Consider the following 27,953-nt stretch of genomic DNA (forward strand, 5'->3'; position numbering starts at 1 on the left):
GCTCCTATTGATGTCAGCCAGGAGCTCTTCACTCCGCACTGTTAGATGGAGATTGCTGCATAAGCAACTCCTTTGCAACAATTCTAAATAAGGAAAAAGCAGCAATTCCTTTTTCAAGCCAAATGTATGGCTTATTTGCAAGTAATCCACAGCCTTTTTTATATGACAATACTTTTTTTTTTTTTAAGATGAAAATACTTTTTTTTTCTTTAAGATATACCAACTCTTCCTGCTCCGTTCTCTGCAGCTTCTCAGGTTCTTGGCCTGCATGTGCTTTAAAAACTAAAAATTAAATCACTACGAATGCAGTCCAAAAATCCTGTAATGAACTCATGGTACTACTGCCAAGGAACATTTACCAAAATGCAATGAGTGCAATTATAAACAATGGAAAATACTGATGATACAAAAACTGTTCTAATTTTAACAGAGTATTCTTCGAGGTTTAACAACTATAAAAGTCTGTTTGAGTTTATGCCAAGAGAAATGGAAAACAGCAGTATCTTCATGTCAACATCATAACTTTTATTTATATTTTTTAAAATGGTAAACCACGTGCTGAATTACATGTACACCAACAATATTAAAAGTTTATTGCTGAAGCCTCTCCTGCTTCCCCAAGGGTATGACATGTTATCCCACCTCAGAAGCCAGGGAGAAAAATGTAAATATCTTCCAGGACATACCAAACAGCACAGGCACCAACTAACGACGTCTTGTTTCTGAAGTCACAAGTCATCTACAATGACTGGATTGTAAGACATGGAACTTTATATGTATTCCTACAGCTACGTCAAGGAGCCTGAGGCACTGGATGTCCACACACCATCAACCACATCACACAGTAAGTTATAACAAACAGTGTTAAGTAATGTCATGAATGCTAAAATGCTCTGAAGACAATTCAACTGTCTTTTAAATAGAATGGTCTTCTCACCAATTTGAGCTGCCTTGTGTAACCAATATCCTCCATCCCATTACTATTTGAATTCCTGATTCAAGCTACTGTCCCTCAACGTAAGCAAAAATCCATAAGGGCCAAAAGCAGCAGATTAACAAATAGTTAAGATGATCCGTACTGAGCAGCAGTTTTACCCAGATTGTCATTCTAATTCCCATTAAGTTTATAGGAGTTGCCATCACGGTGAGAAGATGATGTTGCCAGGATGCTAAGACTCTCGGATGTGCTAGATAATTAACAACTTCTAACCTGTTGAGTTCCCTGATGGCCCGCAGTCTACGTATGTACCGACGACAGCTTGGCAAGATTGAGAGATGATGGGCATGCAGGGTTAGGAAGAAACATTCTGTTGGGAATTTCGGCTCAGAGAATGGAGACGGATCCCTGTCTAGAAAACAAACAAACAAGCAAGCAGTACAGGTGAATAAATTAAAAAATGAACTGCCTTACTAGGGGTGAGACCTTGAACTCAACTTTCTTTAAAACAAGTAAGAGCAGACAGCATCAAGAATAAACATTTAGGAATAGTGGAATTATTTGCTGGAATTAAGTACTTCTGTGTACATCCAGTATCAAAAACTGAAGGCAGAGTAAATGCTTAACACATCTCACTAAGAGTACTCACAAAGTTCAGCGATCCAGGCTGCAACATCCTCCATTGTTGCTTTCACTCTTGTCTCATCTGTTGGGAGGTCAATACGACACCTGGGATGAAATATGTACATGGGATCAACCGTTTCCAGCTTTATCTTCGTACTTAGTTGCTGTAGTACCCATAAGAAGTTGAGCATAAAGCCATCTGTAGATACCAAACGATCATCTGTCTGTGGAATAAGAAAGGAAATAGTTAAAGACATAAGCTCTGAAGTACAAGAGCATTTTCTGCTGCTTTAACGGTATTCAACATAAATGAAGTATGCAAGTTCATGAAAAGGGAGAAATAATGGAGAACGTGGATCTTCATCATAAGGAGACCTTTGTGATATTGCAAAGGTCACTTACTAACTTACATATTATCTGTCTCTATGATTCAAGTAGTCATTCTCAAGAGTACTAAACAAACACATAAAAAAAGTAATAGGAGACCTAAGAAATTAAGAGGGCTTAAAAAAGGCCTCTTGCAAGAATGGTTTGCCACAGATATAGACAGCAACAGAAGAGCTTCAAATAGTTGCTGAGCTTCAATTCATAAGTTATATCTTAAGTGTAAAGTTTCCATTGCTTCTTCACCGGAATTCCACAGAAATATTCCTTGCAATTGTTCCAAGCGTTTGCTTTTGAAAAGGGGATTGAAGACAACAATGATGCAAACTTCAGTTGTTCAGGATTCATGCACAGATTTTATCACAGGAAGTAAGTGCAATGCATTAATTAAACAATGGCAAAATACCATCCCTGTTGTTTCGCTGGAAGCATGCCAGTTCATATCTGCATTAGTCCTTTTATAGAAACCACACAAACAAAGCTTAGCAACTCACCAGCTGGGAAATATGTTTTTTTAAACATAGCCAATTGGAATGAATGATGCCCCCAAGAACTGAAGGGGAGGGAGGGGAGAGTGCAAAGCTTTAAACATCTAATATAAAATCCCTGTTAATGAAGTGACATGGCAGTCCTAAGACAGGAAACAACATCAACTGATCAAATAGGTAAAACAGAGTCATTTTGGAAACTTATTGAAAGAGATAAAGACTGATGACAGGGTTTCTTGCCTGTTGTAGGCATTCAAAATTATTTTGCCCTCCATTCCAGAGCCACCACCGCATGAGCCATCTAGTGCTGTTTGCGCATTGACAAGGACCACAAACCACAAATTATAGGAAGAATGTTCCTTTTATTTACCTGCATTTGTGCCTTTTTCATGTTGGCATTGACAATAGCTGCCATGTAATTGAGAGCCGCTTCTCGAGTTTCACCATTCAGTAAAATACTGTGTAGAATCTTGAACAGCTCTTGCTGGAATTTCAAGTAAACATTCTGTCAGGTTGCACATACTTCTGAACATTGCATTCCTGCTTTCTGTTGCAGTTTTATTTTCTACAAATTCCACAAAAGTAACTACAACTTCTGTTATGGTCTTATTGTAAACATTATATGCATATATTAGTTAGGAAATTAGTTACAGAAAAGATGTATATGGACTAGTGCAACACACATACTACTAATACAGTATGCATTTTTTTACTCATCCTTTAACATGAACTATAATCCATGACTAACTGTTCTGTCATTTTCTGAATTGGCTTACAGCACACTAATTTTCTTCCTAATTCCCTTCAGCCATATCCTAACAGACTTGTTGTTTAATACAGAAGCTAGATTATTTTAGATTATATTCTTCATCTATGTCAAGACCAAAAAACCCACAATATTTTTGCATTATTTTTTAAACATGAGAAGACTTACCCTAGCTAGTTCCAGGTAATGTTGCAAAGACTGGCTAACAACTCGGGTGTTTTCAAGAGTAATTGCAGGCCCTGAGAAGTACTTTTCGACTACTTTGTTCTGAAAGTAGAATGAATATTGGCAAATGTATTGAACATACTGGGGAAGGGGAAAAAAAAAACCACAACAAAAATCCAACCAAACAAGAAACACCCATCACAGTACAATCAACATCCTTCCGTAACACTTACATCATCTTCAGCAAAGACAGAGAGACTGAAGAAGGCTCCAAGATAGGAAAGTCTTTGCAGCTCTCTTCCTGCACCTGTGCTTAAAGATTTAGGCAACCACAAGGGCAAAGAGACAACCTAGAAAACAAGAGAAACAGCAAGTTAATGAAAGCTGCTATGTCAGCTGTACTGTTTTACTTGCACTTCGAGTGTTTGCCACATGCCCTCAATTCTTCAACATTCAGTCATGCCAATAGCTAAATGGAAACGTCTCCTTGGTATTTCAGTCCCATTTGCCTTCATTTTTCTAAATTTTTCTAAATTCTCAGGGAAAAGGACTCCTTTACCAGTTTACTTTAAACTACTGTTTAGCATGAGATACTACAGCAGCCCCTGTTTACAGTTCTGAAGAACATTATCAAGGTGGATCAAATGATATAACAAAGTTACATGGTTCTTTTAACTTGAAAAAAAATCAGACTGGATACACTTACCAAACTGCACATAGGGTGTGTTTTCCCAAACTTGATTTCACAAAGTTCACATAGTGCCTATAAAGAAATCCCAAGAAAAAACACTTTTGTGTGTAATCCCTGAATAACCTGTCTGCAAATAACAAGCTTAACATGGTAAACTGCTGAAAGAGCCAAACCTTTTTCCCTTAATCAGTGGAAAAACTTTTACCTTCTACAATGGTGAAGAGGTCCAAAAAGAGCTACAGCACACCCTGCTCCCACTTTAGCTTTTACATCTGTTCCAAATTGTCTCAAAAAGGCCAACATGCCTCACAGAATAATAAATTATTGCACTTATTTCAAAAATTAGCTGTGCAAATTGTTTGCTCAGAACATAACAATGCCTTTACTGGACTCCTGAACTGACACAGAAAAGTCCGTAACAATAATAAATAGAGCAATTGTTCTATACATACACCGAGGCCTTTGTCTTTTGAATCAGAGTGGAAAAATGTCAGATGAACACAGAAGCCAGAAACAAAGAATGCTATCCAAGATCTCTAACTCACTTTCAACTGCAGCACAGAAAAAAGGAAAGCAGTTATGAGACGATTCTGAAAACACAAGAATACTGCAGGGTTTCACATATCCCGTTTTCTCCTCTATTACATGTTCTCATTCTTCAATTGTACTATAGCTAGGAACTACCATTCCATCCTTTTGGGGCACACTGTGCCAATTAGAGATGATAAAAATGGAGTATCATTTCCAAGTAGCCCTTACTTGTAGCCAACAGCCAAATCTGCAAGAGCTGGCAATTTAAACTGGGGGCAACAACAGAAGAGCAGGAAGACACAGAACCAGGAACAACTATTATTTTTGCAAAGTACCACAGTTGCTTAGTCAATTTGATTTGCGGCACCCCACTCCAGTTAATTTCCTGAAGTACAAATGAAACCTGAGATGTAACAGCCTTTTTTGGCATCACACGCTGAAGACGCTAAAATCTGAAGGTGTTAGCTGACAATGCTCAATTTACCCAAGAATTTAACGTGCTCTTTTGTGGCCAAGCATGCTTTTCACACTTTTTTGTTTTGTCACTAAAAGCAGTAGGAGGGCAGCAGATCTAGGGACTAAAGTATGCACTTAAAAAAAACCTAAAAATAAAAGACCCAGCTTTTCAGACAAGGAATATTATGAAATTTGCCTACAGCAACCATTCACCAATTCAAACAATTTTGGGTTTAATGCAATAGTTTCGCACATACAAAAGTGAGTCCAACAAACACTGCTACGGATATCGGGCCTTATTTCCCAGACTTAAATTGGGAGGAGCTTAGCAGGATTTTATAACCACCCACAGTATTCCAACTAGCATGCATGAAGAAATCCATACGCTTGATTAATCTTGTATAAAGCAATGCATATAAACATTTGAATAGCCCACTATATAAACTCTATACATTAAGCTTAAGATATTAATGGCCTCAGACTCTACTGGATTTTTAATGGTCTTTTACACATCTCATACCACATTAAGCTTCCAACATAGGGTTTAATAGTAACCCACTAACCAAACAAAGCCCAAAAAAGTTGAAGTGCATTATCTTGTATAGAATCTCCATTAAGATATCAATAATCATGAAAAACCTGCTTCTAGAAATGAACGGTGCTTACCATAAGGGGGTATTTAAAATTGTCACTATCAAGGGAACACTCTTTGGAAGCTACAGCCAGGCCTTGTAAGATGGGAATAAAGATCTGTAAAAACAGAAGTAGATTACTTTATTCAAGAGTTGGAAGCAATCAAGCGACACTATTGCTGTCCACAGCATGAAATGCCTGTTCATTCTTCAGATACTGCAAGTTATACAAAAGAAAAAACTAAGATCTTTTCTTTAAATTTCTATCAGTTAAGCCTGAATGCTTAAGAGATTATTCAAAGCTAAAAACCAACTTGCTTGATATAGTTTAAGCACCGTATCGACTTGATGCCTGAGCGTAACAACCTACCCGTAAAAACGTATTTCCAAGCACTTGTATCTATTTTTCCTGATGGCATTCTAACTTGTTTCCAAACATTTCCTTTGCAAACCAAATAACCCCAGATACAAGCTGAAGCTGACAAATAGCAATGTCAGCACCCTGACAAAAAGCCAGTGTTGTTCCATCAAGTTCTCTGCATGAGAAACCCCCACAGGGAAGCACACACATTCCACACAGCATCCCTGCAGATACTGTACGCACGTGTGCAAGGATGGATATTACATCCACAAATAAGAGCATAAATTCTGCAGGTCTCCAACAACTTGATTGCCCAAATGGATGATAAAAAATTTATTTGCCAATACACTTGGAGTAATAATACAGCTTTAATTTTGCATGTCATGTAAGCAAGTTGGTTTTGTGCTCGTAAGTTGTAACTGTGCCAAGAGTAAAGATAATAAGCAGCAGTCAAGGATTGTTATGAAAGAGGAAGTGACATAACAGGAACTTATTAATCAAAAGTAATTATACCCAATTAGTAAGTCGCAATCAAAAAATATTATTAAATTGTACTACTGAAAAGGACGATAAAGAGGTTGTTTTCTGCTTCAGCTAGAGGAATGGTTCTCTTCTCCAGGGTAGGTGACCTTTAACACTTTCCATAACCACTTTTTGACAGTCTTACATGTACCTTCATCTGCATGAACTCTACTAAAAGGTGTCCAGACAGAGATATATATTATTAAAAGATGCTTGCACTACACATATAAATTAGCTAATGTCATTTCTTTTTTTAAATTGGAAAGATAAATGCCATTCTGAAAGCCCCTTTACAACTATGTCACATAATACTACAGGAGCACTAATTAGAGACAATTACAACCTTACTGATCTACTTTAACATTATATGGGCTAGAAGAACTTTGCTAGCTTCCTGTCTTAATTACTAGGCCCACCAGTTCCAATTTTTTTTTTAATCATCTCGGTGAATTACTCTGCCACACAAAATAAACCAAATAATGTTTCTCAGTCACCTCCTCTGTAAAATATGAAGACTTAATGGAGTAGTATTTGTAAAATGCTCTTAGCACCTTAGATGCAAACTATTAAAGTTGCAAATAAGGCTAAAGACTGCAAGATAGAAAAAACAATAAATCTTTCTGAGTACAATTACAGAAGGCTGTTATCTTACACATGCATTTTCAGGATATTTTGTACAGAAGCCTAGAAGGATGAAAACCCAAGATCAATCCTGTAATATATATATGGTCGCACATATTCTGAGTAGTTCACTTCAACAGTACATAAATGTGTGCTGCTTATTAACAAATGCACTTTTAATAATTAGAACCATCAAATAATGAATGTCAGTCTTTTTCACAAATGCCAAATGAGTTAAAAATGAGCAAAACCAAATTCCAAGTGCTTAGCAGGTTGGTAGCCCCTGAAGTAAAGGTATAAAACTCTGAGATGCAGAATAAGCCTCTGGAAATCCACTCTCTTGGATATTGCAAACTGCAGAATCATATGATATAATTATTTCTTTTTTACCTATGCCTTACCTGCTTGAACACCTCTTCATCCTGATAAGTTGTTCTCACCAGTTCTTGGATGAAGCCAAATGGGAGATTCCTACACAGCATATACGGTACCAGCAGAGACTGCTGCTGCAATGACCTTTATTTGTATAAAAAAAACATATCCCAAACTACTGATTATTTCCAGTAGTACTTGTAGTAGTATTTGCAAAAATGTCAGAGTAATGACATCTAAGGATGTGCCAGAGAGCAGATTACCAACACGTAGACACATCTACTCCTTTCACAAGTAACTAACCTTCTCTTCTCAAGTTACTTTTGGAAATGTTATTGTGAAACAGATGCTACTGCCAACATCACGCTTTAGTTTAATGAGGCTGGAAGAAAATAACAGCTTCTGTGTAGTAATCAGTTCTCCCTTCTACTCCTCTCTAATGAAAAGGCCCTTTGTTACGCTCAACTAGTAAAGGAACAACATTTTTTGATGTTTGTTTTTCCAGATTAAGAAAAGAACATAACATTGGTCATTTTTGAATTAATAAAGTAATTATTTTTAACTGCTCCCTAAGATTTTTGAAAAAGTATCCTTTTTTCCTAATTACATATATAAAACTTATGTCAACATTGGTTCGCATAAAGAAAAAACTAATCTCAAAGCACAGTGGAAAAATTGGTGCACCTTTAAAGATTATAGAAGTATTGTTTGGAAAGATAAATACAAAATTATGCAGATTTTAGTAGAAGTCCTATTTCAAAAGCCTTTTTACTGTTGCAACTATTCAGGCTGCTAGTTAAACAACTGCTGTTGAAACAACTGTACTTGAAATCTCAGAGTCTTGATTTAGCGTAGAACGTCTACACACAAATTTACATTTCCAAATCTGTTGTAGTAAACTCTCTGAAGTAAGCAAGTGCTACGCCACTTTAGCAGTTTTTGCTACACATTTTGATAAGACTGTTTCTCAGATGCAGCTGCACAGGTTATTGACTTTCACAGGAGTAGAGCCCCAACAATCTGCAAGTAAAACAGTTTATGCATGAGGTAAGGCAGAAAACAGCTCGGTTAACTCAGACCCCCCACTTAAACCGTTCAAGTCAACCTGGGTGATTTCACCCAAGCACAATTAGAAAACACTTAAACTGCTCTCCACCACTGTATCGGGGGAGCAATAGTCTCCAATGGTAAAGCAATAAACTATTCCTCTGGCACACAGCTGTATCCTGCTCCAACAACTGATCTTAGTTTTCTTATCTAAACCTCAGAAGGAAAAGAAAATCCCAGAACAATCTAACTTTCAGGACTAACATCAGCTGTATTTACCTTGGTTGTGTTAAGGATCCCTGTAGCACCAAAGCAGCATGAGAAATGCATTGTGATCGGATGTTGCTCAGTAACTGGCTAACTGTTGGCTGGCTACACATCTGGTAAAAATAACTTTATTTTAATACAAACTGAAAGTATTCAGAGACAGAACAGACAGGAAATATGATAAATGTCTTTATTCATGCAATATGAATGTATTATGCAAACTAAGATTAGCACTACTCCGGCTAAAAACCTTTCAGATTACATATAAAAAGGTGTTGTTTGGTTTTTAACCCAGAAACAAAAGCTTAAAGCAGAATATAGAACACTGATAGGGAGGTGGTCTCACAAAAGTATGTTTTACATGGAATAAGCTTGGATAAAATGCAACAGGTCAAAAGAGGAAGGACAGTTTCTAACACATTGCTTATTTTAAAGATGTAAAAATATACGCAATTCAAATAGGATGAATTAATAAGAGTCAAAGGGAACTTATAAATTCTATAAATCTATTTCTACGACAAAGACATGAGGAAAGAACTATCAGTTTCCAGCACCTCTCCCTACTAAACAGTAAAAGGAATGTCTTGTAACAGCACTGATACAGCTTCACTTATCTGAAATATACCTTTGGTGCTTTTCTCTCCTCTATTCCAACTCTGTCAAAACACTCAATGAGGTAGTTCAGCATCTCTGTCTCCTTACAATTTTCAATGGTGAAGTGGTCACTGCAGGAATCGGAAACACTTGAGCTGCCAGAGCCTCCCATACTTTAAAACACACAAAAAGAAGAAACAAAGCATTAGGTACAGCTCTTCACTTGGGCACAATCAAATAATTCATGAGCTCCTGACTTCCTCTGTCAGTTTTCTGAAGACTCCATCCCATCACACACGGCTCAATAGTTAAGATGATTTCTCTGATCTGTGAAGAGCCCTCCATTTAACAGCTCGTCCAACTCTGAAAGTTCAGCTGCACTGTAATATGACTGAAGAATCAATTATCTTATTAAATGAGTAAGTATCTGAAAGATAGCAATAAAGTGCATGACTTCAGTGGGAATCAATAAATCCTCTTCTCACATGGCAACACCGAAAATGAACAGCCTTTAAGTTGTACCTGACATCAAAACTGTTTGGACGCTCAGGACATCACAACACTTCCATGCCATGAGGCAACCTCTGCACAGTTTCTGCAGTCTCTGTATACAACACTCAGAACAGTAGAAATTTCACCAACTCTGCTAATAGTAACCAACCCGTGGGAGGTAAGATCCTCCCACCGCAGAGAAGAGACCTTAACTGAGAGACAGGGCTACGGACAATCACTTTAGATGTTCTAAGGAAGGAGAACAAACAAAACAGGAGGCAATACATCAAAGTAACTGTTCCTTTAAAAATTTTCACATTGAGGACAATTTTATTTCTACTCAGTTAATTTCCATGCCCTTACAGTAAAATATGTCATTTCATTCAGTAGCACAACTTCAGGGAGGGGTGAAAAGAAAACATTGATATTGTAAACATGAAAACTAAATCCACAAAAAGAAAACCATGCTTGAGACGAGAGAGAAGTTAAACACAAAAGCGAGAACAGACCCCACGACACTCAGACTTGCTATCTCAACATAATTCTTCTCTATATAACAGCTTGGCAAAGCTAATTAAAAGCAAAATCCTCATTTTACAGGAGGGAATTAAGGCAAGATACATTCACTTTATGCAAATGGAATTAAAAAATAGCAGTTACGTGGATGGTCTACTGCTATTCCTCAAAGAAAAGTCTGTTTACAGTCAGGGTGGATTTTAAATTAAGACCCATTTATCAGACCCAGATCTTAAACTGGAAAATGAGATATTTGTTTCCTCAAATGCAGCTTTTTAAAAGCACGTTTAAAACTACAAGCTGTGTCAAAACTGGAATTTCCTTTAAACTGTAAAATAATTTACATTTTAATAATCGAGCTGTACAAATCTATTGTGCAAGCTTTTCAGTTCAGCCAATAAATCAGGGAAAGGTTATTACTGCTAAGCATCTGGTAGCTCAGCATGTTAAGAAACATAACTTCTAATAGCAACAATCTCTTTTTGCAGAGAGAATGTTTCCAATTATTCAATTAAAACTAATCCATGGAAAACGTAGCTCTACTAAAATAGTACTCCATAATCATGAAATCACACACACGTTTTCTTTTCTATAGTCTCTTTAAATCTCTTGAGTTCTCACACTCAGCTTAAAAATTACCCTTTTAAAAACTTCAATTTATATAAAAAAACCCTGCTACTACTATAGTTAGTCATTCTGTTAACGATTTCACTGTAGCAGTAACTGAAAAAGTTCATGCTGAAAGTAACTGAAAGCTCATACATCCTTCATACACATATTGAATGCCTTGGTATTTTCACAACGTAAGTTGTTGCATAATTGTACAGCCATTGTGTTTATAATTTAACTAACATCTTACTGCTGTCTGCAGAATGCCAGGACTTAATATACAAACACAGAGTCCAGAAGCATAGCAGCCTCAGAAATCCTTACCAAAGGCTTTGCAACTCAATCCAACATTTGGATTAAATTGCCAACAGGATAAGAATTAAACAAAACAGGGGAGAAAAATAATCCTAAATTCCATGTACCCCAAACCCCCTAAGCCTGTGTTATCAAGTTCGCTCTCCTGAAATTAGACTGGAGTGGAAAAGAGGAGATGCTACTGGAAGGTGTTCTAGCTAACAGCCCGGCTTTAGCAGAGTGCCCGAATTTACAGCAGGAACAATCAGAGACAGAAAAGCCAGTGGGGGGAAAAAAGATTATCTCATACCAAGTCTTTTTGGGCATTCCCTGACATCACAAGATACTTCCTGAAGTCTTGACCTATCTCAGTTTTAGATCTAATTGCTTGAAGGCTCAAGCAATTAGATTTCCTCTGACTTTTGCTCTAACTAAAACACTTCAAAGGGGACTGAAAGCCTCGGAGGAACTCTTTTCCTCTCAGTATTTCAACATGCATGTAGCCTTTAAATTTCTCAGCTTGTTTCCCTTCTACACTTGCAAATTATAACTCAGAATTACTATCAGTCATAATCAGGGGTCTGAATGCTCATAGAAAATAATGACTACATTAAGTATCATTTTTCAGAAAAGTCTTCCTAAAATATATGGGATTTATATAAAAGATTTACTCCTTTCTCCAATTTGGGTTGATCCAAAAGAATGGAGCATTTCTTTAGGAGTTCTGGTGCATGTGATGAAGCTGATGAATGTTAGATTTTAATGGGAAAAGAAAGAAATGAATCATTTTCACCAACAGACTAATGAAGAACACAAATCACCGGGATATGACAAACAGTTTTGTAGGAAGGCTGCTCATTTTTCACACCAAAATCTCAGTCCTAATAGGAAAACATTTCGGTATCAGCCAAGACAGGGCAGCATTACTCTGCAACAGAATGTAAAACTAGAGAAGATCCTACCCCCATTCACGTTTCCAAAAGCTTTTTTCCCTTGGCATATCCAGTGTTCTGCAGTTTTTTTGCACAGCTATCTGGCTAGCTTCCAAACAGAACTCACTAACATCAATTCTCATTTTGTTTTCACATATCTTATTGTCACACAAATTAAAGGGCTTTGCTATATAATTTGTAAGTCTCTGTTTTACAGTAAAATATTCTGCTCTCCCCCCTCCATTGTTGGCTGTTCCAACTACATCGGCCTCTACTACTTACCCATGTCAAAGGACCAGTTTAAACTTTCAGGTGTATTTTCTTTACAGGCTAGAGGAGTGACCCTCAGCTGCCAATCAGCAATGAATCTTCAACAAAGTCACACTGCTTGCATCAGCTGGTTATTCGCTACTATATCTTTTTCTACACATTGAATTTTGTCCTCGTTTTCTATTTTTTCCAGAGGAAAACATGCACATGATGTACCACTGGTTTTAAAATTACAACCATGGGTGAATAGTATTCCTTCTACTCATACAGTCCATGAGGAGTTCCACTCCAACATCATTTCAGAAACTGTGCTCGTTAAACCTACGAGGCAGTATGATTAACATTTACTTTATCTTAGTCATCTCTTCAAAAAAGAGCTGACTAACTAGCATTCATTATACATGTTTATACGCCATCTTAAAAACCCATCCAAGTCACCTTCTTGGCTTTAGTCATTTCCCAAGTTACTTTGAAGAACACTTGACACTACACAGACTGTTAGTTCCTAAGCAACCAAACATGCAGGTTACATTCTCTTTCTCCAATACCTGGACCCAAACTGGACACAAGAAAAATCATCATCTTCATTTTCTTCATCACTACTGTCCTCAGACACATCAGAAACGGCAAGAAGGAGGAGGGAGAAAGGGTTGTCGTATATACTACCACAACAAAAATGAAAAAGGCCATCAGATTTTTTAAGCCAGAAGAAAAAGTAAATGGTAGCTTTTCTTTGTAAGTCTGCCAAAAATCATCTTCTCTAAACATGCAGACAATGGATAACACCATGTTAGTAAAACCAAGACTATGCTAACATGCTCTATTATACTACTACAAGTTATTCACATATCAAAACACCACACATTCACAGACCAAAATTTAAAAAGTTTTTGAGACCTAATAAAAATTACAGCTGACGTGGGAATGTTTAGACGTGACTGAATAATCAGTATTACAGCTCTAAGCTACTGAACTTTAAATCAGTGGTCTCAAAACCTTGCATGCGCATTTCTCCCTCCTGCAAGGACTGGGGATTCCAGGAGCAGCCAGCAGTAGTACTCAGCCTGGCAGGTTAAAAGAGGCTAATCTCTCATTTAAATCTATGCACTAGGGAATCAAATCTAACACAGTCCAACAAGTAACAGCTTTCAACAAATCAACTAAAGCACTACTGAGAAAACTGATTTCAAAGCAGGAGTTCTGTTTGGTTTACTACCCAGCAGCAGCAACCCAACAGAAAGCTACTAGTTTAACTGGAATGGATGTAAGAAGAGAAGGAAATTAAAACAATATTGCTACCTTTAAAGTAATTACATTACACCTCAAATGCTCGTAAAAGCAGGTTTAGCATTTTGTCAAAAACGGCTTGTTAGCAAGTCAACCTATTAGTACAAACCAAAAACGCAGAAATCAACTCGGGGTAAGTAGGGTGAGCTCAGCACAAACATAGTTTTTTCCAAATTGCAGATTATGCCACACCCTGCACAGCACACGTTAAACACACTCTTTTGTTCTTGTGAAATACCTAGAAGGAATCCTGTTCAGTAAAGAAGAACGCCTGCGCAAGGTACTGGGTGAAGCAGTAAACAAAGGTGGACCCATTGTTGTGGGTCTCTGTCTGGATGCGATGACTGGCATGGCTGGAGGGCTAGCAGCCATGGCTGGAGGACTTGGTGAACTAGATGGGATGGAAATATTCAAGGAACGTGGGATGGAAGAAGCTGAAAAGCCTCCAGAATGGGCAACGGTGTATGGCCGGTACCTCGGAGAGGAAGGCTGCGTCCAAGAAGGGCTTGTTGCTGTGAGGTGAGAGCTGACAGTAATGGAAGGCACAGATGTAGTGGCAACTGAACTGGCTGGTGGGGTAAGAGATGAACCAGTCATTGGTACAAAGCTTGTGAAATTGGTAGTAGGAGCTGGACTAGTCCCATAGAGACTAAACCAGTTACAGGGGAAAAAGAAAAAAAAAAAAAAGCAATGATTTAGGATATGCAGAAAAAGGGTGAAAAAGATAAAATGAGCAAGAGAAGCCCTTGCCCTTCTGATGACTCTTCAGCAATAATTCTGCAGCTCATACACATTATTCCTTTTTACTATTGTTGAATAAAACTATGTCACCATATACACACTTTTATGCTAAGAGTCACAGCCTTCACTGATGCAAGATAGGGATACCTCTCAGAAGGAACAAGCTACATGGCTTTAACCTATGAAATACACTTCTAGCCATGGCAATATAATCAAAAATGGGTGAAATGAAGGGACGTTCACATGAAAAAGAGTGAAGAACTTTAAAAATCTATTCTACTTATTGTTCTTGGGACATTTCTGTGCCCCTCTCTCTCTTCAAGTCTACCAATTGGTACTCAAGTGAAAACAGTATTCAGTTATAATCAGAAGTCACCTGGATAATGAACTGGAACCAAAGGAGCCCACATTACAGAACATTGGGCTGCTTCCTGGGTTAGAGCCCATGTTTAAAATCAGGCTTCTGTCAGGAGAGCGGGCAGCTGCCGCAATTGGTTGTGATGTAGCTGTCAGGCTAGCAAATGGGTTTTCATCCCTTGACTGCGTGGACATCATCAGCACTTCCATCAAAATCTGCCCCATCAAGTCCTTAAAATCTGAAAACACTGTTTAGAATAAAAGAAGAGAGTTAATATCCTCACCTACTGTCTTCATCTACACATTAGTCAGAGATGTAAACGTTATCAGAGCTTTCAACTAAAAAGGACAGTAATTTACTTCTGTGAATAGAGTCCTGCTTTTGGCAAAAACAATAGACTGACACATTTATAACTATCACACTGTCTATATTAACTAGGTTCTGGAATTACAACTACACAAAAATACAGTTTCTATGGAAAATACAGGAGATCATAGATGACCTATTGTTCTTATTGTTGATTATTAAAGTTGTCTTTTCTATCCCTCTTAAATTATCCCCCTCTACTGTTGAGTTGGGCAGGTTCTGTCATAAAGAAAGGAAAAAAGTGTGTGTGTGCACATACCCCACCCCACATATGCCCACACATAAAATAACAATTTTGAATTTGGTCATATCTTATAGCTGACATAAAATATAATTCGTTACCTAAAATAATCAGGAATTTTTAGCTTATCAAATTAACTGCTAAGTGTCTATTATGATGCAAGACAAGCTTTTAAGTCAGTAAAAGGTTTCTGAAAACAAAAATAAATCCAACAACGCTGCAATATCAGCACACTAGTTTGACAACAGAAGACATAAGCAATAAGAGCACAGCAATTAAGTAAAACAGGAGCTATGGACCAATCAGTCCATGTTCCTTTTTGGGGATTCCATTTCCTACTACATCAGCTGACAGCAGATGTTGAAATCAAGCAAAGACCACTAGTAGGTGGCTCTGGCATTGTAGCAGAGACAAAAAGCTACAAATAAGAATAGGGAGCACGCCACTCAACTGAAACAATCCCTACAATGGTAACAGTTGAGATACCCACCTTCCTTTGGGTTCTGCTTGAACTGGGCAGAGAGTGAATTCAGGAAGATAACGTCTCTGTCTCGGTCCTTCCAAGAGACTCTGAAGATCTTACAGACCAGCTGTAAAGCTTGCTCCTCAGATACTTCAGACCCAGACAGAGGTTCCTTGTTTACGGGGGTTAAAAAAAAAAATAAAAAAATCAACTTATATGCAATTGTACTAGTCAAGTCACAATTTTATCAGATGCAGGTCTTCTTCAAACAGCTTCAGACGAACTCTTAATGGCAGATTTTCCATTTATAAAGGAATATAGATATATTTGTCAAAATGTATTTGGAAAAAACCCTGAAGAAACACAAAAGAGATGCAGAAAAGATGTAGCAGAAGACAACTTTATTATTGACATCATTTGGCATGCAGATAACCATCCAAGAAATTTTTTTTGCTCCTAAATGAGGACTCTGCTGTCTCCTATCCACTTAACTTTTTGGCATCTCCAAATGAATAAGTGAAACTAAACCAAGTTTGCAAAGCTTTATTTTACTTTCCGGTGGTCATGTGTCCCCCTCTTCAAGATTGCTCTTGATTCCAAGCTATTTATTTCACAGTAGCATAATGCAAGCTGTCCAACTGCCTGATTTGCATCTAGGAATTGACTGGGAAGGATTCTGCAGCAGGGATGCCGCTACATGGCTTTAAGCCAGGCTTTCACCAACTGACCTTATTACTGACAGTGCAGGAATAAACAAAGACATCTAATGAGCACTGCAAGAACTGTTGCAGAAACTTCTCTCCACTTCAGTGATGTCCCATTTCTTTATGGCTTTATTTCACACGGGCCTTAATATTAAACAACAAAGAGGACAATCTTAGGAGCAATTTAGAGCTTTGTACTTGCTTGCTTTCTTTTTCTGCTTTAAAGAGTTCCACCACCTGACCAAACCTTGATAGCTAAATATTCTTATTTGTTTTCTTGTAATATCATTAAGAAGAAAATCTTATTACATAGAATGCTATGTAACTTCAGCATACAAAATATTCGAAGCAGTACTTTATTAGTAGACCTCTAAATGCTACACAAATAAGCTTCAGCTTATCTTCAGAAGTGTCTTAATATTTCTTCAGGCCTACTGCATATTAAAAAATGGATCTGGGCATTAATAGGTCATTTTATTGCAGGATATATAACATTTTCTTCAGAGTTTTCAAATATGATTAATAAACTAGTTTGAGACAATCAAAATGCAACTTTGATATTAGAGGTTTTGACTTTTTTTCCTTCCCATAATTTTCATGAGGAAATAGAGTGAAGAAATTGTTCATAGATGACATCGAGGGCTAGTTCCACCCTCTCGAAAGCACATATTCAAAATACAGAGATAACTGAACTCACCGCAAGCTAACACTCTGCATCACTCCTCCACCTTAAATCCTTTGTTCCTGTTCCTATTCCATTCTTTGGAATACTTACCATACACAGTTCTAGTAAAGAATTTCTCCAAAAAACAATGTTGTGCCTTTTGAGAAAGAAAAGCATGCAAGGCAAGACCCAGGAATATTACAGATTGCAAAGCTGCAGCCGTGTAAGGATATGTCAGTGAGGGAAAGCACAACAATATAAGCAAAGTCTGAGGTGAAGTCTTCATAAAATAATTAAATTTTTACATAACAGAAGCATGCATTACACTGAAAACCAAAAACCAGCACTGTCAACTCCGAATTGCATAATCTGAAGCGGTTCTCCCATGAAATCCTGAAGCTTGATGTCACTATAACATACATATGTAGTTTAGAAGAGAAAAGCCAACATAAAACAGACTAACCTTATCTGTCAGACTCCTTTTCTCTCTGCGATCATTCTCATCAACCTCCATGTTTTCAATTCCTGAATCCACATCGACCTGGGACATACTGCAAGTGGAAATAAGAGAAGCCGCCCTATTAATGGATAGAAAGCCACAGACAGTCCTCTGCAAAATGCTGACTGAAGGAGTGTCACCTTAACTAGGAACAGCAGAGAAAAACCAAAGCAACAGGAACAGCCATATGCACAAACAACAATTAAAACCCCTAGCTGATAGATGCTTCTCATATTACATTTATTTTGAATTCAAGAAACACAATACTAAATTTCTTCAGGAGGCAACACAAACTGCACAGCTATCACACCCCACAACCTTTTCTTTTTTAAATAGAATAGCTGAATTATCCCCACCAGACATGCTCATCACTTAATGTCTAAAATAATGCTTTGTCTTCTATCACTTTAGGTCAGGAATTCCCATTAAAACCAGACTAGAAAAAGTATTACTGTGGTCTAAACAGTATGCCATTTTTAAGCATTTAACCTTATTACATTAACAGATCTGGAAGTGAGAAATGGCAGAATATTTTCCTGTGTAAGTGGTTCTGATGATTAGTACTGTGCAGTATTTGCCGGCTTACACAAGCTGCATTTTTTACCTTTTCTCGCAGGAGACACTATCAATATCCATGCTCTGAGATCGAGAGAGAGACTGAGATTGTGTTTCAAGGCTGTTAGATGGAGAACTGCTGAGTGAACTCACTCCTTCGCTGCTCTGGCTTCGGTGGGCTACTCCTAGAGAAAAGGCACCACCAAGATTACTTCTACAGAGAAGAGAAGGCACTACACAATTATTTGGATGGAAAAGGAGAGGAAATATTGTTTTACAATCCAGGTTTTAAGCATTCTTAGTAATTCACTAGGAAATAAACGTTAACAGTAATCACATTTGACTACAGACAATCACATTTTCTACCTCCCCTTGCAGCAGCAACGTAGGAACACTTACCTGCATTCAAAGTTCTCTTCTTCAGAGAAGTTTTAGATACTAGCACGGTAGAAGGAAAGTTATACGCATAATTCCAACTAATCCAGAAAAAGCCTTGCATTCAATAACAATGGAAGCTGAATGAGTTCTACACACATCTATACGGAGAGGGCTCTTAAGTGTAGTCTAATCCTAGAATTTGTGTCTAGTGACTCTGTCTGAAGTCACGATTTACAATAGTAAAGTTTCAGTTTTCCTTAAAAGAAATATAATATAACAGCATACAGAGGTGTGCAAAAATTATGAAGACCACACACCCCACTTGTGGCTGTGATTCGTCTTTAGGCTCTCCAAAATACTGATCATATTTTCCTTTAAATTGATGTGTTGATTCTGATTTCACCATGACATGCAACTTCTTATAAAAATGGGTGCTTACAAGTACGCTATTCTGCCAGGGTTGCTCTCTGAATGTCCATTTGAGCCATTTCACTGCTCAAAGGAACTCTTGCAAACCACACAGCATTAGCTGAGCCTTCGTTTATGCTAAACAAATACAGCAGATAATCAGTTGTCAACTTTTTTTCCTGATGTATTCCCCAATTTAACCGTATCTCTTACCCTCGTATAAGAAAGACACACATTATTAAATTGCTGTAATGAATGGCACTGTAGGAGGCAAACACTAGGTAACTTCTGTTTCTGGTAATCAAACAATCTAGTCCATGTACCTAGGTACTGTCCAGTACAGACAGATGAATTCTTAAACAGAAGTCTCTAAGGTCTTCACTATCTGATCGCTTCAAACCATAATAAACCCATCTGCCAATACACGAACATTTCTACCTCCAGGTACACGTTTCCCCTCCTCCTGGTCTGTTGGCATTATCATTTACACAGTTGTGCAGTAAGATGAATCAGGACCTCATCTATTTGAAAATTAACCATTTATTTTTCCTGGGTTAGTTTTCACCTGGATCAAGTCCATGATCCACCTCACCACACAGTTGCTAAGGACAGCAGAGGGAGAGGCGGTGAGAAATACTCCTTTCAGCAAGAGTCAGACCTAAGATGGGTTAAAATAGCCATGTAACCACAGGCTGAGTGAACACAGTTAAGTGACCTCTGCACCGCTCTTAAAGGAAAAAAAAGAGTCACCTTTGCTTCTGGGTTGCTGTCTATAATCATGAGGACAATACACAGTGTTAAATTCCATCTGCAATGAGCTTTTTTCAGGAAATGCTTTTGATAGCTTTTCTCTGTCCTGCTTTGGATACAAGGCAACAAAATAAGCAGGAAGGAGTCACTTCTAGGTATTTCAGAACAGCACTGTAATTTAATTACAGGATTTAAGCTTGTAAATTACTGTACCTGCCAAAGGGTAAAACGTAACATTTCAAAAAGCAAATAGGTAAATAGATAAAGAATTCTGCATGCTTTATCAAGGAACACCAGAAAAAATATTATTCCTATCAAATCATTAGAAATCATCTCAAGCACTATGGGCAGTTTTGGGCGCCTCGATATATGGACATCAAATGGTTGGACTTGATGATCTTTTCCAACCTAAATGATTCTATGATACTGAAAACCTGTTTAAAACAATCTTGACACTTGTTTTGAGATTGGTTTTGTGAACCTCTTAGCTTAGTTACAACACATGCAAAACAATTTCAGTTTTCAGATAAAGATAACAATACTGGAAATTGTGCTAATTTGTTTTGATTTCCAAGATACCCAGCTTGAAATCAGGGTTGGTCTGGTTGTGGTTTTTTTTTAGATCAAAAGTGGTATTATATATGAGAATATTGTCTTCACCTCTCTGCAAAGTAATCCTCCCAACTTTCCATGCTCTCTGAATTTGTCTGACTTTAATAGATCACGTTATTCATATGTTCTGAAATAAACACCATTTGTACATATCCTGTTTGTATTTTCACTCCATTAAATAGTGAAATTGGCAAAATAATAGAAAGGGAGAAAGCAAATACTTTATTCTTATGTTGACAATGCACAGTCACAACCTACTATTTTTAATTGTGCCAAATGCTAGTAATTAAAGATCAAAAATGAACTTGGGACTGATTGCTAAAATGTACCTAGAAACCAATCAATAAAAACCTGTGTTGCAAGACTGAAAAGGGTTTTTTCCTGTCTCCTTGACAGACAGGGAAAGCTTTCTTTTCTGCAATATGAAACTGTATTACAAACTTCAAGCTTTGGTAACCCATATTTTAAATGGCATTGGTTTACCGATACCTGGAATTGTATCTAACCATTTATTATTTGGAAAATGAAAACCTTCATTCACCATTTTAGAACATTTCTTTTTGAAAATTATTTTTAGTAACAGCAGAAATAACACCAGTAATAGTGTTCATGTTCTAAAGATAAGGAGCTGCCTTATAGCTTTCAGTAGACATACAATAATAATTTTGTCACCAACATGCCAGCCTACCTGATGCACCGATTGGAGAGGTAGCTGGGGTCATGCTGTGGACATTTAGACCTAGGCTATGGGATGGCCCTGGGGCTGGTGTCACTACAGGTGGTCCCGGTGGGGTCTCTCTCTGTGGTGACGTGAGTGGCGTAGTTGGCTGGGAAGATGGTCCACCCGCCAACCGAGCAAGGCGCCTTCGACGAATCTGCACAAAGGAGATAAAGTAACAGGAAATGAACAAGTTTGTTTGCATGTATATGTGCACACGCACCTTGTGGTTGTCTTGTTCACTCTGGTGAATCTGCAAATACAGAAGCTTTACTTGATAACCCGCTAAATGGAGCCAAGTCTTGCTGCCATTTTTCTGTTCTGCATTACAATGCTAAAATACCCTTGATGTTTAGATTTTAAGTATGCATTTGCTGCCTTGGAAAACCATTTGCATTGGAGAACACTGTGTTTGTGCATCAAACGGTTGCGTAAGACAAGTTTAACATTTACTGCTCAGCAATTTCAAAACCTGTAACACTCCTCCCCATTTGTTTTGGCATTTGATGAAACAAACTGCATTAATCTGATAAAAGGGACAATATGAACGTGACCTTTGCCTTAATTTCACACCACATGATACTAATAAAAAAAACCGTGCTAAAAAAGATCCAGTCGAAAGTTATTAAAGATGACCGCTGTCCAAGTTAATCTGAAACAGACCTGCAACACTAAAAATATACAACTCATCTGCCGGTCAGAAGCAGCTTGGGAAGTAAAGACAGACAGTAAATAACATCTTCTCATCACCTAGACACATTCCACCACGCAAAATTTAAAAAACACTTTTTGCATGTTACTTGTAAGACAGAGAAGCATTGGCCTTCAAAATCTGACTTCAGAAAACCATTATGAACCTATTTATTAAAATTAGCATGTTAACACAGAACACTAATACTATACACGAGAAATAAATAGACAAAGTAAAACTTACAAAACTCATAACCTGTACGTGCTCCAAGTGAAACAAAGCATAAATGAAAAACAGAAAATAAATTATTTATCACAGGCTGCCTCAGAAGACCTGTTCCTAAAGTTTACACGTTCAGCTCAAAACAGGCCCAGCACAAAATATAAGTATCATATTTGAGGGTGTCCACTCCCTGCAAAAATAAGCAATTCATGTTATTCCCTGTTTGTATTATGATACTCGAGCGTTGCATTGCATGCAATGTATTGGTTTTCGTTTCTGCTCATAATCCTAAAGAACTGCCAAGCAAGTGAAAGAGTGAACAAAGGATCTGTGTCAAGTCAATGTCTACGCTACATTACTGTAGTCATTTAATGGCCTGTGAAACCTACTCCAGCAAGAAGAACAGATCAAATTAAATTAGACTTCAAAAACTGTGGGAAAACAGTGTCTGGAACTACATCTTCCTCCATGACAGGTGTCACCACATGACCATGGAAGGAAGCTAGAAAATAAATTGTCTTTTTGTTTTTGTTCTTAAGACAAAAAAAAGCCTATGAGCAGAATGTCTTAATCCCTCCTCCTTGTCAAGCAAAATAAGGGAGCTTTTGCATAGATAAATTGTTTAGCTTTGCCATAAGTAGCAGCTGTACAAATTAGGGTCTCTAAGTTAAAGGGTTTTTAAAAAAAAAAAAAAAATCTTAGTTTTTCTCCACTTGTATCTTATAATCATAAATTTTCCGTTGTTTATCTGAAAACTACAGAACTATCTCACCCCTCAGAGGCATACGTGAGAAAATATCAGCTACGTGTCCCCATGTCCATTTTCCCTATTGCTGAATCCAAATGAAATGTTCATAGCTCATAAAGCTGTACCAAAAATATTATCAGTAAAACAACCTAGCTGAATTGAAGTCTCTTTGAATTAGCGTGTTGAATTAAAGTTTTAAAAGCTGTTTCCTTACCATTCAACTGATCTATAACCATGTTTTTCAGATAAGGGAATGGTAGGGAGGAACGGAGGGGAAAAAAAAAAATACAAATACACACGCAAATAGCCCATATATGCAGAAGTGGCTGAGAGAGAAAGATGAAGATTAATTATGGAAAAAGAAAGAAAAATAAATGTGATGTGAAACTTTTCCATAACTGTTCATATTCATTCTTGCTAGCTAGTTCCACATCTGATGTTAGGAAGGAAATACGTAAGGAGAAAAAGACATAGATAATAATCAACATACGTATCAACTTATTCTCAAATACAGTCAAATGTTGATTACTCAAACAAGGTCATATCCCTCACAAGGTATGATTTGCACGAAACCTCTCTTCCTCTTCTCCCAGTTTCAAGCAGATAATTGAGGTCACACTTCTGCCACCCAGCATTCCTTCACCTACAGTGCTCGGCTAGATCAATGCCAAAGCTACATTAAAACCAGCCACAATCATCACTGTTGAAACAGGAGGACACCAAGATGAACCTTCTGCCTCGTATTTGTCACTCTTAGTCCATCAACCACCCATCTCTCCTATGGACCAATCCCCCAGACTGTAACCTGCCCTGAAAAAAATTCAGAAAAGGGCATGGAACAAGGAAATCTGCGTAGACACCAAGTTCCTTTTCGATAAGATATTGCAATTAAAACTAGTGCAAGATTTTTCCCTGTCCCTTTAAGGATGATAGGCAAAATATACTTATCTTCGTCACTGCTGAACAAACTAACATGAAAATATTTTTTCCAGCGAAAGAGACAGCTTTCACAACTGATGGTACATTAAGCAATTGTTAAATGACCAGATTTGGTTCTAGATACCCCAAGTTGTCATATTCCTCTACATTTACATAAAGTTATCACAGAAATCTGATCTGAAGATAAGGAAGCTTTAAGTAAGACAGAAAAAAAAGGGGAGAAGCAAAGATATTATGCTAGAAAGGCCAACGTGCAGGCAGAAAGAGAAGTCTGAGAATACAGCATAAAACGGCACTCATTCTATCCAGTTAATTCCCTTCCCTTAAGACTAAAGGGCATCAAGAGGAGGGAAGATGGGCTTTACGATGGAAGATGAGCACAACATGGGGACTCAGAAGACGTAGCTTGTTCACGCAGTCACGAGGCCCCAACCTGTCTCCTTCCCGTAACACAGATATCGTATGTTCAAATTGCGGGAATTCAAAGTGACCTCTTCTCATTTCAGACTGAATGAGTCTCCAAATTAGCATGAAGAAAAACACATAGCTGGGGTTTTTTTTAAATATTTTCTTAGCAAAGTTTAGGGTACCTCAATAATACCCAGCCCTTGATGTCAGCTAAGTACTTGCCATAGTGACATATGGCAAAGCTGTTATGTGTCATTACATTACCTAACAGTGACAGGTTATTTGGTACTAATTATTACAAAGGCTAGGGAACAAACAATGTCTATCTTCCCTACAAAGCACAACTCCATAATATACAGTTTAAAATGTAAATAAAAAACCCTAATGGGTTGAATGGAAAAAGCAAAAAGCACGTTGTTTTTTAATTAGTACAGTTTTCGCTGGACACGTCTGGACTACGTCTTTGAATAGTAATTTTCAGAAATACATTTTTGATCTTACTGGACTTCTTAAAACCTGTTAGCTGGACACACTAAACCAAACAATGTAAAAATACCACCCTGTTTAAAGATGGTTAATTGATAATTTAATTTTGCAGCAGACCAATAGAGATATGACCAGGAAGACTGGCCCCTCAGGCTCACACTCTCAGTTAAAAAAAAATTCTGTAACAACACCTGCTTTAGTGGCAACTGCTTAGTGAGACTAAGGAAATTTTGCATTCTACCACAATCATAGAAGAGTTCCAAACCTGTACAATAAAAGGTAATTTGAATGGATAGCTTTATTTTTCTTGTATTCCTTAGAGCATGTTAAATTGGTTTAAGAAATACTTCATTTTCTGGTGACACTGGTCATGTTTTATGCTCAGAAAACACAACTCAACTACTCAAAAATCATGTAAATGTTAGAAGATGTTAAGTTCACGTCATTCTTTCTCCCTTTTTGCCACATTTGGCTTGGTTCTTTTTTTTTTTATGCAGTCCCTATTCACATCTTGTGCTATCCATCGTGCTAAAATTCGCACACTAAAAAGGAGTTTTCTTTTCTCCCCTCCTAACGATTTTAGTCTGGTCTGTAGTGAATGACAACTTCCAGTGCTTTAACAAAGTAAACACTGAGAAAACTTCAGTGACAGACACTGTTGACCGCAGTGGAAAATATCTTATTGAAGCTAAAACATATCCTATAATCCCAAAGCCATTATCAATTGCATCTGTTATTGTTATACTTAATTATGGTTCTATGCAAGAAGATAACCTAATCTACAAGAGGCTTGCAACTAATTCCAACTTTAGTTAAGTGCTTTTTTGCCTTCCGTCACCGCCAGATAAGAAGTTTGAATTGGACAGAAGTCACATATTTCAGAAGGCTATTTTTCCATATAGTTCACCTCTGACCCATAGTCCACTGTGCCAAGTAACAGTAAAGTGAAGAAGTGGAGAAATATTACAATAGACTTGGCTCTGACTTTTTGATGAGGAGTCCATTAAAAATAAGAAGTGACAGTGTGACTCTCTTAAAATGATATAAGATTAAGTTTGTCTCAAGCAACCACCTTAAAGACCAGTCAGCTTTGGTCCTACCAGACCTGTAATAGAAAGACAGGGAAAAACTTGAGTCACCCAAGACAAACATTTTGCCAGAAAATGTACATGAGTCCCTGCTGGAGAACTCATTTTCTGCAGTCTCAGTTCCACGATGCAGTGGTTTTGATGATGTCAGTAATTTGCTGAAGCAGTGACACAAACAAGCTTACATAGGTTAAATAATCCTGAAATTAATCATAAAACACCTCATAATCAGATGCAGTTTAACAATTAGAAGACCTGCATGTAAACAAAGTACTCATGAAATACACCTATAAAATTAGAGATCCCTTTTCGCAGTAGGAATTACACCACCGGTGTCCTGTCCCACTGTCCTCAACACCGGAATTGTACTCCTTTTCTCAACACTCACTCAGAGTATAAGGACCTGCATCAAGTAAATAGCATGAAGTATTTCCTCCTAGTTCCTGCTGCAACATAGTGGGATTGCTAAATCATGATATACAGCGTTATCAAAAACATCTTATCTTTTTGGAATACAAATCTGAGTGACAACCGCAGCCACCTTGCTCTACAATCCCGCCATAAGATATGGCACAGAACAAAAATAACTTCTTTTGATCCTCCCTGGAGTATAAGTACAGCAATGAGCCTATGCTGCAGCTGGCTCAATACAGTACACTTCATATGTACACAGTATGCTTTAATAACAAAATATTAAAGAGATGAGGGAACATTTAAAGTTGTACGTGATCTGGGCATTACACTGGGACAGTGGGAAACTCCCTATATCCTGATCAGTACCACAACAGAATTCATTTGAGAGTCCTCCAATATACGGGCAAAACATAACACCTCAGTTTATATTAAAAAAAAAAAAAAAAACCAAAAACGAGAAACAGTTCACATTATTCCATGTCAGATGTTTGTCAATCACAATGTAATCATAGAATGGTTTACGTTGGAAGGGACCTTAAAAATCATCTAGTTTCAACACCTTGCCATGGGCAAGGAATAGAATCATAACATGTATAACTCTTAAGTGAAAGAACAAGAGATTGAATAATAAATTTTTAAAAAGTAAATCAAAGGAAGCATTGGAAAACTGGCAAGCCTACTTCAAAGTGTTTCAAGAAGAAATTATATTAAATATAAGACCACACATACACCCCCCTTGCCTCTCAGCCAAGAATCTGAGGAAGCAAGATTTTAAGTGGTTTACTATGTTAAAAAGCACGTTGGTTGTTTTTTAAAAAAAAAATCACTCTCAGGGAACATATAAACCGCCTAGCATTGCACACAGAAAGGAAACGTCCTCCAGATAAAGACTACCTGGCAGATGGAAACAGAGAACGAACAATTAACCAGGAGAAAAAATTCAACCCCACCAACCGGCCGAGGGGCGGCAGCTCAGGGACAGCACGAAAAACACTCAGCGCAGACACCGGGCAAAGGCCCAGCGCCTCAGCGACCCCCCTCCGGTGAGGAGAAGGGCCCGGCACAGCCCGGCGCCCTCTCCCCGCGGGGACCGGCCGCCCCCTCAGGCCCCGGCCCCGCCGACTCACCTCATCCGCGCTCAGCTCCTCCATCGCCTTCCTCTTAATGGTGAACGGAGGTAGGGCGCTTTCCTCTGCCCCGCCGAGGGGCAGCTCCGAGGAAGCGCTTTCCTGTCGCCTCAGACACCCCCCTCCCCGGGCCGCCTCACAAGGGCATCTCCGGGGCGGCCGCGCCGCGCCTCGCCCGCCGGCAGCCGGCCCCGCCGCCGCCCCCGGCCCGTTCCCCGCAGCCCCTTGCCCGCCCGCGCCTCAGCTGCCGCCGCACCCCAGGGGGAGCCACCCCGCCGGTTGCCCCAGCCCGCCCACGGCCCCGGCCCCCGCCCGTGCCCGTGCCCGTGCCGCGGCCCCTGCCCCGCGCAGAGATTATTCATCAAAACAAGAGGGCGGCGGCGGCCATCTTGGGGCGGGATCACGTGAGGCCGCCCGGCGCCGCGGAGGGAAGCGGGCATGCCGGGCCCCCACCCCGCGCCGGCCAATGGTGAGCGGCGGGGAGGCGGCGAGGGGCGGGGCCCCGGCGGCACGTC

The 27,953-nt window shown here is 38.5% G+C and overlaps 1 protein-coding gene across 3 annotated transcripts in view; it reads right to left on the reverse strand.

Annotated features, from left to right (window-relative positions):
- UBE4B (ubiquitination factor E4B) overlaps nucleotides 1-27,645 on the reverse strand; it is a 40,832-nt gene extending 13,187 nt beyond the window's left edge. The window contains exons 1-18 of one of the 3 annotated variants that reach the window (XM_054222240.1): nucleotides 27,439-27,645; nucleotides 21,286-21,472; nucleotides 18,499-18,634; nucleotides 17,859-17,946; nucleotides 16,055-16,199; nucleotides 14,976-15,204; nucleotides 14,097-14,507; nucleotides 13,120-13,233; nucleotides 9,490-9,631; nucleotides 8,877-8,977; nucleotides 7,580-7,694; nucleotides 5,709-5,792; nucleotides 4,071-4,127; nucleotides 3,598-3,714; nucleotides 3,368-3,466; nucleotides 2,804-2,917; nucleotides 1,587-1,785; nucleotides 1,211-1,349 (exon numbers count right to left, since the gene is read on the reverse strand). In XM_054222240.1, coding sequence (XP_054078215.1) covers nucleotides 1,211-1,349; nucleotides 1,587-1,785; nucleotides 2,804-2,917; nucleotides 3,368-3,466; nucleotides 3,598-3,714; nucleotides 4,071-4,127; nucleotides 5,709-5,792; nucleotides 7,580-7,694; nucleotides 8,877-8,977; nucleotides 9,490-9,631; nucleotides 13,120-13,233; nucleotides 14,097-14,507; nucleotides 14,976-15,204; nucleotides 16,055-16,199; nucleotides 17,859-17,946; nucleotides 18,499-18,634; nucleotides 21,286-21,472; nucleotides 27,439-27,462 — 2,501 coding nt within the window. In that variant the 5' untranslated portion in view covers nucleotides 27,463-27,645. The remainder of the gene's footprint in view (nucleotides 1-1,210; nucleotides 1,350-1,586; nucleotides 1,786-2,803; nucleotides 2,918-3,367; nucleotides 3,467-3,597; nucleotides 3,715-4,070; nucleotides 4,128-5,708; nucleotides 5,793-7,579; nucleotides 7,695-8,876; nucleotides 8,978-9,489; nucleotides 9,632-13,119; nucleotides 13,234-14,096; nucleotides 14,508-14,975; nucleotides 15,205-16,054; nucleotides 16,200-17,858; nucleotides 17,947-18,498; nucleotides 18,635-21,285; nucleotides 21,473-27,438) is intronic. The other 2 variants (XM_054222241.1, XM_054222242.1) reach the window with 2 other exon arrangements.
- Between the last annotated feature and the right edge of the window lie 308 nt (nucleotides 27,646-27,953).

Source organism: Rissa tridactyla, chromosome 16 (genome assembly GCF_028500815.1).
Source record: "Rissa tridactyla isolate bRisTri1 chromosome 16, bRisTri1.patW.cur.20221130, whole genome shotgun sequence".
Taxonomy (NCBI): domain Eukaryota; kingdom Metazoa; phylum Chordata; class Aves; order Charadriiformes; family Laridae; genus Rissa; species Rissa tridactyla.